Source organism: Chiloscyllium plagiosum, chromosome 26 (genome assembly GCF_004010195.1).
Source record: "Chiloscyllium plagiosum isolate BGI_BamShark_2017 chromosome 26, ASM401019v2, whole genome shotgun sequence".
NCBI classification, from domain to species: Eukaryota; Metazoa; Chordata; class Chondrichthyes; order Orectolobiformes; family Hemiscylliidae; genus Chiloscyllium; species Chiloscyllium plagiosum.
In genome coordinates, this window is record NC_057735.1 from 38,504,691 (window position 1) to 38,519,158 (window position 14,468).

The 14,468-nt window shown below is 37.6% G+C and overlaps 1 protein-coding gene across 12 annotated transcripts in view; it reads right to left on the reverse strand.

Annotated features, from left to right (window-relative positions):
- The window catches only part of LOC122563265 (ankyrin repeat and SAM domain-containing protein 1A-like), a 355,050-nt gene that overhangs the window by 58,331 nt on the left and 282,251 nt on the right, over positions 1-14,468 (reverse strand). For all 12 annotated transcript variants that reach the window (XR_006315548.1, XM_043716916.1, XM_043716914.1 and 9 more), the window contains one exon: positions 9,332-9,430. Coding sequence is in view for 11 of the 12 variants with exons in the window: in XM_043716916.1 (XP_043572851.1) it covers positions 9,332-9,430 (99 nt within the window). In the remaining variant the exon portion in view is untranslated. The remainder of the gene's footprint in view (positions 1-9,331; positions 9,431-14,468) is intronic.

The following is a 14,468-nucleotide window of genomic DNA, read 5'->3' on the forward strand; positions in this document are numbered from 1 at the left end:
AAAGAGTACCTATTTATTCCCCTACCAAATTGTGAGCCTTCATAGAACTGTCACTAACACAATGATCCATGTGATGACCTAATAATTATTCATATTAACACCAATTAACTTTAAAATATATAGTGTAATCTACTTCAATGAACCTCAAATGAGTACTAATAATTTACAGAGCATTGAGAATTGCAAATATTTGGGATTTAACCAATAATGTTATTCACCACCATCATCTTTCTTTTTCTTCCTTGTTCAGGAATTCTTTAATATGTCCTTTAATATGTCTTTTGAAAAGCTGAATGCAATGTGTTATCAAGGGATGAAGGCCTAAAACATCTGCATTCTCCCAGGCTATAGTTTTCTGCTCAGCACAATTAATGCAAGGCTAAAACCATAAAGTGCTGAGCTATTCACAATTTATTGATCATAGGAAAAGCTAAAAGGTAAGATAAAACTTCGCAAAATGCAGTCTTCAATTAGCATTTTAAAATCAAATCCAAAATATTTTCTCTCAAGTGAGAAGCTAATTATATTCAGTTCATAATCAGAGTAGCTAAACTCTTTTTTTTAAAAAAAGAGAACAACAGTTCCCCTTCATACTATTTTTCCTACTCAACTTCCACCCATCCAAAAATATATACATTTGAGTTAGCAATACAAATGCATTAAATTCTAATTTCTGAATTAAAATGGGAATCTTTTCAGCGCATTTTGCCCTCAGAATCATAAAAGAGATTAAAAGCTCCTTTTTGATTTCTTTTCTCTTTGCAAACCTAGTATATAATTCAGGAGAGTCAGTAGATCAACTTGAGAACCCAGTTTTGAGGTGGTTTTTAATCTCCGGTAGCATACAATTATTTTGGAATTTAGATTGAAAACCCAACATTATGCTTTTGATTTAACCGCAAACACACGAGTACAACTCTATGTCTTGTCATTCATTCCAATGGAGCTATAAATTGAAATGAAGCTACAGATTTAAGGGAGGTTCTGGCACGAGAAACAGTGGTATTGACTACTCTCCAATGGAACTGTTGATGTAAACCTTCGAAGTTCAAAAGGCATAAGAGTAATTTATCCAGAAATTTCTAATTTTAGTGTAATAGTTACATTTATCCATAAACATTTAATTGAAAGGATAATTTTTGTACTAAATATTGTCACATGGGAAACAAGTACATCAAATTCCCTTGTTGTTGCCCAGAGTAAAAAATGAATGAATTCCAATAAAGCAGAACAAGCTACTAAAGCAATGAAAACAACATTCAAATTTCCAATGTCATTCAAATGAAAAAAAACAAGACAGAACCTACACCTTAACATTGTCAAAAACCTGTTCAGACCCAGACAAGTTTCTAACCAAAAGAACCTTTTAATTCCTAATCCACAGTTATGTAGTATTGAGAATTTGCAAAGTTGATACTGCCCTCCTTGGAACAGTTTAGTTGAAGAGGTGACAAGATTTCCAAGATAATGGGAGATGTTGATTGAATGAAAATCCTAAATGGTTGTCAATTCTTTGTGCATTAAGGATTATCCAGCAAGTGTTATCCAACTGAGGAATCGATCCAATTTTGGACATTTGAATGGCTTTGGAAATTTGAATGTTCTTTTTTCATTGCTTCAGTAGCTTGTTGTGGGTTTTCAATGAGCAGAATTGTTGAGTACAGGTAGTGTGTTACTTGCTGCATGTACATGAACTGCACCGGTTTCAATTCAACAAGATAAATGGCAGCCATTCTTTTATTATCTTCACTTGTGGGACATGGGTATCACTGGCTGGCCAGCATTTATCACCTGTCCCTAAGTGCCCATGACTGGTTAACTTCTCAGGAGAATCAGAATCAACATATCTGGGTTAAAATATAAACAAAGGCTGGCAGTTAACTGTCCATCAACATTATCTGGTGTACTATCCATGGTGATACCACTACCAGAGTCCAATTGGCAACTAAACAGGATTCTCCTCTCATTCATTACAAGTATTGGTTTTCCTGCAAATTGATATTGTGAATTTTCTTCATGAGTGCAAGATGAAAAGCTTTGACAAATAATATTTCCCAGGAGAAAGTGAGGTCTGCAGATGCTGGAGATCAAAGTTGAAACTTTATTGCTGGAACAGCACAGCAGGTCAGGCAGCATCCAGGGAACAGGAGATTCGACGTTTCGGGCACAGGCCCTTCTTCAGGAAGAAGGGCCTGTGCCCGAAACGTCGAATCTCCTGTTCCCTGGATGCTGCCTGACCTGCTGTGCTGTTCCAGCAATAAAGTTTCAACAAATAATATTTCCCAGCAATATTCAAATTCTGTATTACCAAAAGACTATTTGCAAACCTAAGAACCGCAACAATTTCAATATTTGTTAGGAGAGGATCAAGACAACTGAATGGCAAATTGGATGATGATCTTTACTATTATAGATTAGGCTACTTTAATACCAAGTATAGAATTGTTACAATTCACTGGGATAGCACACTGGAAATTGAACCCCATTATTCCCAGAGTCATCACAAAAATTAGAAGATTTCACAAGGTATGCAACGTTCCCTGATTTAATTGACTTTCAGATCCTGTCTGACAGAAAGCATGAACAAGAATAATAATAAGTAATTAGACTCTAGCTACAGGTGAACAGTTGTAAACCTTTGGCATGCGATATCACTAGTTAAAACGCTAATCTCCTTACATACATAGACATAAAAATAAACAGAGTAAAATACTTTATGGCAGAGGGGGAGAATTGGAAAGGCAGGTCAGTCATCCTTGTTCCCAGGTTCTGTTATCAAGATAATCCTTTTGACGCTTCTGCTAGTCAGAATGTTGCTTCAGTCATCTTTCTGTTTGCTTCCAATGGTTGGTAAGAGAACCAAGGTGACCAATCACATAAAAAGTCTCTGATTTATCAGTTAAAAGTCACAGCTAACAATAACTGTTGCAGGAAAGATAAACCAGTATGCTTCAGGTTTAACCTTTAGATTTTAAACGGCAGAGAGCAGAGGGATTGCTCCTGAGATGGAGAAGAACTGAGCATGTTTCTTGTCTCCAGCTCCAAGCTGTTCAGAAACCCGAGAACCAATCTCACAGTTGTTGGCAGGCAAAAGGCTTCTGTCATCAATAACTGGGCACTAGTCCATATAGCAATCAATTTTTTAAGCCAAAAGTTGCACTTGTACACGCCCTTGGATCAAAACTGTCTGCAACTCAAACTTCATTTGCTGCTTGTTCAAACAGTTGTTCACATAATGCTTGAAATGGGTGTCAGATTGATTTCAAAACATACAGTCCCCCTTGCAAACACTGGTTTTAACCCCTTCTTTTATTTCAGTCTACAACTTTCTAAAACAAAACAAAATAATAAAAATGTGGTCCTTACAGAGTGCAGCAAACAAAAAAAAAATCACATTCTGGCAAATCCAAAATTGGTTTGGAATAAAACAAAATTCTGAACAGTACAAAAGCTTTACAGCAGCAATTTGAATACCTTATATGAAAATCAGGAGTAAGAAAAGATCAACAAGTCTACACTTTCAAACTTATTCACAACTGCTTTCTTCTTTCATAATTTATTTCTGTAACATTTTAAAATAGCTAGATAGCTTTTGAAAGTTTTATACATGACCGTTCTTTATTTCCTTTTCCCATATGTGTGTGGATTTGCTTCTTAATATAAATAAAAGATATGCAACAGGATATCTGGTCCGATGAGTGTGTGATGTTTATTTTCCACGTCTCCTTCCTTGTACCTCACTCTTCCTTTCAGTATATCTTTATATTTCTTTTTCTATCGTATACCTATGAATAAGGAACAAGAGTAGGCCACTCAGTCTTTCGACCCTGCTTCGCCATTCAATAAGATCATGGCTGATCTGCTTTTACCAAACTCTACATTCCTGCATATTTCTGATAACTCTTCCTCTTGGTAATCAAGAATCTATCTACCACCGCCTTAAAAATATTTAAATATTTAAAGATTCTGCATTCGTTGCCTTCCGAGGCAAGAAATTCCAAAGAGTTTCAACCCTTAAGAGAAAAAATTTCCTCATCTCGGTTTTAAATGGGCACCCCCTTATTTTTAAACTATGAGCTGTATTTCAATATTCTCGCGCAAGATGAAATACTGTATCAATATCCAGTCAAGTCCTCTTAGGATCTCATATCGTTCAATTAAGTCTGACTCTTGTAAACACTAGACAATACAGGCCTAGCTTTCATAAGTACGGAGACCAGTATTGTACTCAGTACTCCATATGCACTTTTGGATACAAGATACGTACTTGGCTTGTTTCTTCAACTTTATTCAATACTCCCTATGAAAGAGCAATGGAGTAATTCAAATTAAGTATTATCATTAGTGAAGTGACTAAATTCATGCACATCAAACTCCAGGTCATGCCTTGGTCAGCACCGATACATAGAAGTGTGCATACCTCATTCCAAATTGCAGACCGATATTTTCCACACATATCCTGTAACAACCAGAAGGATTCCGAATCTGACAAGCAATCAACCTGCTATTCCTATTTTTACTTTCTCTATTTCTTTACTTCTTTTACTGCCACTTTTGTTTGCCTCACCTGGTCACCTCTTCTTTTACTTAAACTCACTTGCTTTCCACCCCATCACACACTATCCCTCTTATCTTTTCCTCTCCCCCACTTTTTCTCTCCTCCTGTTATTCCTTAAAATCTGTTAACATCTCTGTTTTGCCAGTTCTCATTAAAGTTCAACAACCTTAGAATGTTAACTCTATTTCTCCCTCCACAGGTACTGGCTATCCTGCTCAGTAGTTCCAGAATTTCAGTAAAAGCTTTTCAACCTTAAAGCTACTTGACCGTCCAATACTGATCCTACTTCTTTCAAAGACATAAGCTTGTTCCAAATGAAGCAACTTTTGTTGGGTCTATTAAAAGATCCATTACATTCTGATGGTTGGTGGCCAATATAACCCCGAACCTAGTTTGAGGAATGTGAACTTTGGACTTGTGACCAATTCTGCATTCATGGTTCAATAGTACACTTCTTCAGCTTTATTGGGGATTTTAAAAATTATTTTGGACAGATGAGGACCTCAAATAAAGTAAACTGTTCCTAACATTTAGCAAAAGTTCTCCAAATCTCAATACTCATATTAGTGATTAAGTCAGGGCTTCCCAAAGTGGGAGAAAATGAGGACTGCAGATGCTGGAGATCAGAGCTGAAAAATGTGCTGCTGGAAAAGCGCAACAGGTCAGGCAGCATCCAAGGAGCAGGAGAATCGACGTTTCGGGCATGAGCCCTTCTTCAGGAAGGGCTCAAAGTGGGAGTCCCAAAGTGGGAGTCAAGACTCCAAATGGCAGTCATGAGTTCCACGGCAGCAATGGTTGCCACAGAGATCTATATCCACCGCCTCCCCAACTCCCAGGCTCACTGGTCAAGTCCCACTAGCAGCAACTTCCCCTCCCAACTTTCAGTTATCACTAAGAGATTACAACAGTTTCCAAATTTCAAGATGGGGTCACAATGGGAAAACATTTCAGAAGCAGTAGATGAAGGTATATTGGCCAGGTGCTTAGAGTCAGACTACAGGTCATTCCCATATATGTTTGGCTGAATATATTTTGACTTGTAGTACCTTATGTTTGCCCACAAAGAACATTTTCTGCATCTCAGTTATTACAGAAGTAATCTTACACGTCTAAGACAATTCATTTCCTTTCTTCTATACATATACCTATGGAACTGTGGGCAACAAAAAACAATACAACTTCTGCAGTCAACTGTTTAAATTATCGACAATTGCTGTGAATAGCCAGAACTCTTGAACAGCTAACTGCAGTATACCAATGGTTACATTTTCCCAGTGAAAACAATTTCCATTTATCTCATCCCAATTCTGCTAAGATTCTTCCCAGTCTGATCAGAAAATTACTTAAGCATTTCATTTTAAGTTTTTGAAAATATACATGAAGCTGTGTAGCAGAGTTTACATTTACTAGATGTTTCAAGTTTATTCTATGACAGAATATGGGCATGGCTGGCAAGGCCATATTTTATTGCCTATCCTCAATGTCCCTCAAGAAGATGGTGGTGATCAACTTTCCTGAACTGCAGTCCATGTGGAGCAAGTACACTCATAGTGCTGTTAGAGAGTTCTAGTCTTGGATTCAATGCCAGTGAAAAAAACAGCAATATAATTCTAAGTCAGGATGGTAATTTCTGACTTCCAAATAAGTGTTTAGGATGGTGATATTCACGTGCGCCTGTTATCCTCACTCTGCTACCTGATAGAGGTTACTGGTTTGAAAGGTGCTGCCAAAGATTCCTTGGTGAGTTGCTGGATACATTCTTGTAGATGTTACACACTGCTGCCAATTGCATTGGCATTTGAGGAAGTAAGTGTTGAAGGTGGTGGATGGGGTAGCAATCAAACAGGCTGTTGAGTCCTGGATGGTACCAAGCTTGAGTGTTGTTGGAGTTGCACCCATCCAGGCTAGTGCACACCATTCCATTACATCCCTGACTTGTCTATTATAGATAACAAAGTGTCTTTGAGAGACAGTGGGAAGTTATATACTACAGATTTTCGCTGCTGGCCTGTTCTTAAAGCCAGTGTTTATATGGCCACACTAGTCAGGTTTCTGTTACCCAGATTCATTAGCTTATTCCCTCCTCAAATAAACTGATGAAGTTGGCACATTATTTTCTTTAAAACAAAACTGTTCCTTATAATACCTGTGCTGTTAACACATTTAATTCCAGCATCCTGCAGAATAGAAGTTCAGCATTTGCAGACTTGCTAGCTATCATTTAGCTGCTTTGCAAAGGGTTTCAACAACGAAAACAGCACCACAGAATGACACAATCTCCGACTAATACTTTTTCAATATGAACTAACATTGCTTTAACCCGCATTGTAGACTGGTATCAATGTGGCTCATCAAGGCAGGAACCATGGAGATAGGCCCCACAGCAGTCTCCTGGCAGTGTTTAAATCACCCGTGATTAAGCCAGAGTCTGGAAGGGGCAGACCAGAACTTCTGGTTCTCATTAATGAGCATCATCCACGGCCATTCTGCATTTTAGAAGAGCCTTATAAATTTAACCTGCGTTTTCTGAAAGTCACCCGAAGAAATATCAGTTTGCCCAGGCTTCTTGGAGTGGCTCTTGTTATCTTTGTTTGTTCGGAGATCCAGGATGAGGTGGTTTGGACTGCTAAAAGCCAACCTCCTACTCCCTCTCTCTTCCCCCTTTCCTGTCTTCACTCTTAGGTCCAACAACTGTCTGGGTCTTAGGTGGGTGCAATGCCTGGCAGTGGGGTCATCAATAAAAACTACCTACCAAATTTTGACTAGCTAGAATGACGCCTGCCACCGGTGACCTATTGGTGGCCATTTACAGTGCCTAAAGGGCAATGATTCCATTGGACTGCTTCAACAAAACAGACAAGATGTCCTTCGCTAGCTTGCTGATCTGTCTGCCTCAAAATCCAGCTCAATATACTTGAATCTGACGGGGTTTGCATGTAGTACACATGATAACTGTGACTGCATCTTGCACTCAATCTCAAGTAAGCTTACATTTCATAAGCTTTGAGTTAAGAAATACATGTGGATATATCATTTAGGGAATTTATAATTTTACACTAACAAAATGAATGCATTTAAGGGAGCAGAGTTTAAGAAGCTTGAGGTTTTAAATATCTTTTGTTCCAAACATAACATGTTTCACAAAATCTAATAATTAATCTCACTCTGAACAGTGGGCTAGCTTTAGTCGTGTAAATAAAAGATAACAAAAGAAGATCAAATCTATTACTGTAAACTAAGAATATTATGGCTGTAGTTTGAAATAAGACTTGCATGTTTGCAGTGGCAGTAAATTTCAAAGTGTAATCCTCTGCTGAAAATTCTAACATGCAAGTCTTATTTCAAACTACAGCCATAATATTCTTAGTTTACAGTAACTAATAACAAATATGTTGAGAAACAGTTTTTATTTTCTGAATTTTTATCATTAAGATTGATTTGTTAGTATAAGCACCGATTTCAGTCATTGCAAAATACTCCACTTAGTAATCAAAATTATCGCTGCTCCTACATTCACAAGATTCTGGTCATTTTCACAAGAGACTGAGTTGGGCACTAAGGTCTTCAATTCATTACAACACAAGTGCTACTAGTTCTTCCTAAACATTCAATTTCTGATAAATGAGAATTGCTTTTAAACTGATTGGACACCACCAACTGATTAGCTAGTTTTATGGCTAGTCTACATTTGGCATCACTGCGCAATTGTTATGAATAAATGAAACTTCAATGTAGAAGTATGCAATTTACCTTATTCACTCATACACTTGTGTAATCTCTAATCTTAAATGGGTCCTCAATGATTTTTTTTTGTTCTTTCCATGAAATGTTTTTCTTAAAAACTGTTTCCTTTTCTTTTGATACACACTGTAGTATTTAAAAATACTTCCAAATCACATTCTTTTCTAGTTAGCTTAATCAGGAGAATCCAATTTTATTTGGTTAATAAAATAGTTACATTGGCAACAATATAATAAAATGGAATATCATCAATATTCTTCCACACATGGTCACCTGATGTGCATTTCTATATTATTTATTGGGACTGTCTTGAATAAACTAATCCATTCAATAATAATCACATCCAACATGTTAATAATTTGTTATTCATTGTAAATTATGGAATTCTTATTTTATATTGGCTAGCTAGCATACATGTTTTTTATTGTATATATTTTTATTGAAAAAGAGATTTTTAATATTACAAACAATACAAAACCATACAATTCAAAGCAGTACATGAAAAGAGCAAAAAAGAAAAAAACTAAACCTCACTTATGTACAAATACCTATATAGAGAAAACTAAATACACAAATAAATAATAACAACTAACACTTAACACCTAACTAATGATAACACGGCTCAGCGAAACAAAACACTAGCTCTCAACCATCAAGAGCAATAATTTAAATATAAGAATATGTTCGCAATTCTTCCTCCCTAGATATTTGACTCATAAGACAATCATTATGGCTATATAAAAGTCTTTATTAGTGTGGCAGACAAATCTGTGTCCAGGTAGTCCAAAAAGGTCCACACATCTTAAATTTATGGTGCACCATACTTGTAAGAAAATCCAAAGGGATATGCTCAATAACTATCTTACTCCGCCCATCAAATCCAGGGGATTCTCAGACACCCAACAATGCAGAATATTCTTTCTTGCACAAAAGTAAGGATATTAAAAAGTTTTTTCTTATGCGCATCCAAAGAGAGTATACTGGACAGGCCAAGAAGAAGAGAGCATACAAAATGTTAATCTGAAGTTTTACCTTTGGAAGTGAACGTGCAGCTTGAAGAATCTTGCGCCGATGTGTTGCTTCATGAATTCCAAGTTCTCGCAAGTCCTGTTCTTCCATTATGTTAGCCCCCTAGGGAAACAGACAAAATTTAAAAAACTGAAGGCCTCAGTTCTGATCAGTCGTGTAGAGCCATGCTATTCTATGCTTCCTTTCAAACTGCTGGTATGCAGCATTGTTTGCACTGGAAAAGACTGAGTGTCATGGCCTAAAGAATTTGAGATGCATTGTGAGGTTGAAAACTTCTGGAATTTCCATATACTCTAAAGAATTCAGTTAAATTTCATCAGTTATTCCAGAAGAAATGCAGAAGTTACTATTAAAAACTACTTCAGGGTTTTGTTCTGGGAGTCAAGCGACTGATTGTGTGGAGTTTGCACGTTCTCCCCATGTCTGCGTGGGTTTCCTCCGGGTGCTCCGGTTTCCTCCCACAGTCCAAAGATGTGCAGGTCAGGTGAATTGGCCATGCTAAATTCCCCGTAGTGTTAGGTAAGGGGTAAATGTAGGGGTATGGGTGGGTTGCGCTTCGGCGGGGCGGTGTGGACTTGTTGGGCCGAAGGGCCTGTTTCCACACTGTAAGTAATCTAATCTAATCTAATCTAATCTAATCTAATCTAAGTGTTCAATGCTTCTAACTTGGGAAATATCAGGCCCTCGGGCTCAGTTTGAACTGTAGAGGACCTTTCTTTTTCTCACTATTTGATCGCAGAATGTGGGCATCACTGACTGTGGCAGCTTCTATTGACCATCCCAAATTGCCTGGAGGAGTTGTGGTGAATGGTCTCCTTGAACCACTGCAATCTTGTGCAATACTATTACGAAGGAAACGTTTGGGATTTTGACACCTCAATAGTGAAGGAACGGCGATATATTTCCAAGTTGGGACGGTTTGTGGCTTGGAGGGGAAATTGCAGCTAAATGATATTCCTGCTTGTCTATTGTTCTTGCCCTTTAGATCTGTACTCAATAGAGTTTGGAAGAATTAGGGGAGGATTTGATTAAAACTTACAGGATTCTGAGGGGTCTGGATAGAGTGGACATGAAGCAGACTGCAGTTTCCACGGACAGAGACTTGGACCTGAGGGCACAGCCTCAGGGTGGAAGTCTGTGGAACATATTACTACAGAAGTTGTGGAGACCAAGTCATTGGGTATACTTAAGACAGGGAAAGGTAGGTTCTTGATTAGTAAGGGGATCAATGATTATGGGGAGAAGGCAGAACAATGGGGTTGAGAAACATATCAGCCATTATCGAATAGCAGAGTGAACTCAATAGGCCAACTTCAAGAAGCAACATCAGACATTAGAGGGTATTTCAATCTGCACACTAAGTATATTCCTATCATAAAGAAAAATTCCAAGTGGAGGATCTAATTTTTCCTTGGTTAAATAAAAAGTTAAGCAAAGATAAAACTTAAGGAAAAAGCATATTATTTGCTCAAAAGGTGAGTGGCAAATCAGATAGAGTCATAGAGATGTACAGCACGGAAACAGACCATTTGGTCCAACTCATCCATGCAGACCAGATATCCCAAATTAATCTAGTCCCATTTGCCAATACTTGACCCATATCCCCCTAAAGCGTGCCTATTCATATACCCATCCAGATGCCTTTTAAAATGTTGGAGCCATACCAGACTCCATCACTTTCTCTGGCAGTTCAATCCATACACACACTAACATTTGTGAGAAAAAGTTGCCCCTTAGGGCCCTTTTAAATCTTTCCCCTCTCACCTAAACCTATGCCCTCTACTTCTGGACTCGCCCAACCCAGGGGAAAGGCCATGTCTATTTACCTTATCCATGCTTTATACGGTTACCCCTCAGCCTCCAACGTTCTAAGGAAAACAGCTCCAGCCTATTCAGCTTGTCCATATAGCTCAACCCTGGCAAAATCCTCGTAAATCTTTTATTAACTGTTTCAAGTTTCACATCATCCTTCCTATAGGAGGGAGACTAGAATTGTGCACAATATTCCAAAAGTGGCCTAACCAATGTCCTATACAGCTGTAAAATGACCCCCCAACTCCTGTACTCAATGCTCTGACCAATAAAGGAAAGCATACTAAACACTTTCTTCCCTATCCTATTTACCTGAGACTCCACTTTCAAGGAACTATGAACTTGCACTCAAAGGTCTCTTTGTTCAGCAACACTCCCCAAAAACTTACCATTAAGTGCATAAATTCTGCTCTGATTTGCCTTTCCAATGATGCCTTTTGTATTCAGCTGTGGTGATACAATGGCTTTAAGATGTGTATTGCATGCTGGGTTTTTTTGAAGAGAAGTGTTCAGACAAAAGGTGGTGAATCATCTCTTCCAAGCCAATAAAGTAAAACAGTTTGAGGGGCCCTGGTTTTTTTTTCATATAAAAATTAAAACAATAAAAGCAGCATGAACAAGTGGAGTCAGGCTCCCACAGAACCAGGGGTTTAGTTGGGTTTTCAGTTACTGGGGCTTTGAAGTTCTCTCTCTCTCGTACAATATTCTGTTTATTCTTTTTTTGGTGGTTATTGAAATGAGTGAAGATCTGTTTGACACAAGCACTGGTCTAAGATTGATGATTTTGGTGCACATCGCTAACCACGTGGAACCTTGTACATCTTTCTCTCTCTCTGCCAGAATTTTCTCTTGGTGTCCTTTCCTCCGGGACTGGAGAAACACCGCATGTGAGATAATCTCATTTTACTGAATTTGCCTATTCCAAGGGTGTGTTTATGGGATGTTACTAGATTAGAACAGTTGTTCTTTAGTAGGAGTCACAACAAAAAAAGGGGAAAGAAGAACAGAAAAGAATACGATGGGGTCAGGTCCAGACAGGCTCTCAAGAGAAATTAGAGTTTGGTAATAAATTCTAGTTATTCCTACAACCTCCATATGCTCAGAAATTAAAAACAAGTCAAGATTTGATTAACTAATACCTTATTGTCTGACACCCTCCAAAAGCCTCAAGTTTGTCTCAAACATTGTTCCCCATATACTACTCCCTGCCAAGTCCCACTGAATCACTGTGCTGATCACATTGGTGCACAGTTCTCTGACAATTTAAACTTAACATGCTCATCTTTGAGTTGAAATTCTTCCATAGTCTTATCTCACTCTTCACGACAACATCAGCACTCATGCCTTCAGCTAGTTAGATCCCATTCTCTGGCATTTCCAGCCAAAATTCTCCAAATCTCCATCTCCCTCCCCCAATCAGAAGCATGACTTTTTGTCTAACTCTCTTCTGTCATTCTTTGGCTCAGCATATGTATTTTACACAAAGCTCAAACATCTGGCAACATATCACTACTAAAAAAGTAATTTAGAAATACACATTATGAGCTGTTAATGCAAACACTGGTTGTTTCTTCAAAAATTATTCACTAAAGCTATCTAATTAATAATGAAGGATTGATGCTACAGTACAATGATAAATATGTCAGAAGATATGCACACTTCCAAGACTGCAAACACAAAGACGGAAGAAGCTAATTTTGTTGAAAAAGGAAAAACAATGCTAATTATATTGAGATAATATATCAATTTGGCCTGTTAGGTAAACATGTTTGCAAATTAATAAATTCAGATGATGTTATTGTCTCACACCGTGGAAATTAGAAATTGTACCTTCACACCATTAAAAAATGTTCAGTTTGGAAATTTAGCTTGTATGTTAAAGAAAATCCACAAAAACCAAAGATTATTGTGTTTAAATACGTCTGAGATTTGATTTTTAACCAGCCCATTAATTATCTTCTATAAGAGATTCTGAAACGATGTTACTACTTGAAATGATTTGAGCCAAATAAAATAATAATGACAACTTTTGAGGGATAATATAGAAGGATTTCTAATTACATAAAAGGTGTATTGTTTTAGAATCTTTGGGCCAAATTATAGGACAATTTCTAAATAGACAAGAATCCACCTCCTAGGCTTGACTCCGTTTTACTTGACAGCATTAAATAATTGTATGAAGACTGTAACTGTAACCTGCAATACAACCAAAGTTTATATGTGCATCTTCATCAGTGTGACCTTTCAAATTTATGTCTTTAGCATTTTAGTTGCTTTCCACATGGTTAGCGATGTGCACCAAAACCATCAGTCTTAACCTAGCGGTTGTGTCAAATAGATTTTCACTCATTTCAAAAAGCACCAAAGAAAGAATAGACAGAATATTGTACAAGATTCCTGTTATTCAGTTGAGGGGTTTTGATGTAATGTACAACAAAGCCAGTGCTCAACTGACATAACTGAAGTAATTAAATAGCTTATGAAAATAATTGCATAACTCAAGGTAAAAATCCAATATTTCAGGATGTTTATACAGTCTACAATTTAGTGATTTTAAAGGATTTCTGCTGTTTGACAATCTTAACAGTAGCATGTGCTGCTTCTGTATCTTCTCAATCAGTGGACTCTAATCCTTTTCGGCACAAGATCACATTTTGAATTTAAATGTAACCCAAGATTTAGCCCAAAGAAAACATGGAATAAGTAGATTTATATACCAAGGAAAAAAACTAAACCCAATCATAAATTAATTCTGTCATGTATTCAAGTCAAGTTTGATACGTGTTACTGTATATTATTTGCTAACTTACCAATGTCTACTTGAAGGAAGGGATTGGAGACCAATACGACTATTTACTTCAACACATCTAATTCCTAAAAACCTCTTCAAATCTTTTGCTAACTTCTTCAGGTGTTGTTGGTAGGATTAGGGAAAACCCTAAGGCTTTCTATAGGTATGTCAGGAATAAAAGAATGACTAGGGTAGTAGGTCCAGTAGTCAAGGATAGTAGTGGGAAGTTGCGTGTGGAGGCTGAAGAGATTGGGGAGACACTGAATGAATACTTTTCGTCAGTATTCACTCAGGAACAGGACATTGTTGTCGATGTGAGTACTGTTGGGGAGATTTCACTGCGGTGTTTAATGTAGGGCTAGGGAGGGTGACACTTCCAGCCCTGAAATGGTTAACAACAGCCAAGTGAGCTGCTGCAGGCGATTGCATGACTGCTGGAGCTTGTAAGGGATATGCATAATGTTAATTAAATCTTGGAGCCTGTAAATACCAGCCAGTATCAATTGCCCCATCGAAACTCGGGATTAATAAAGAAAC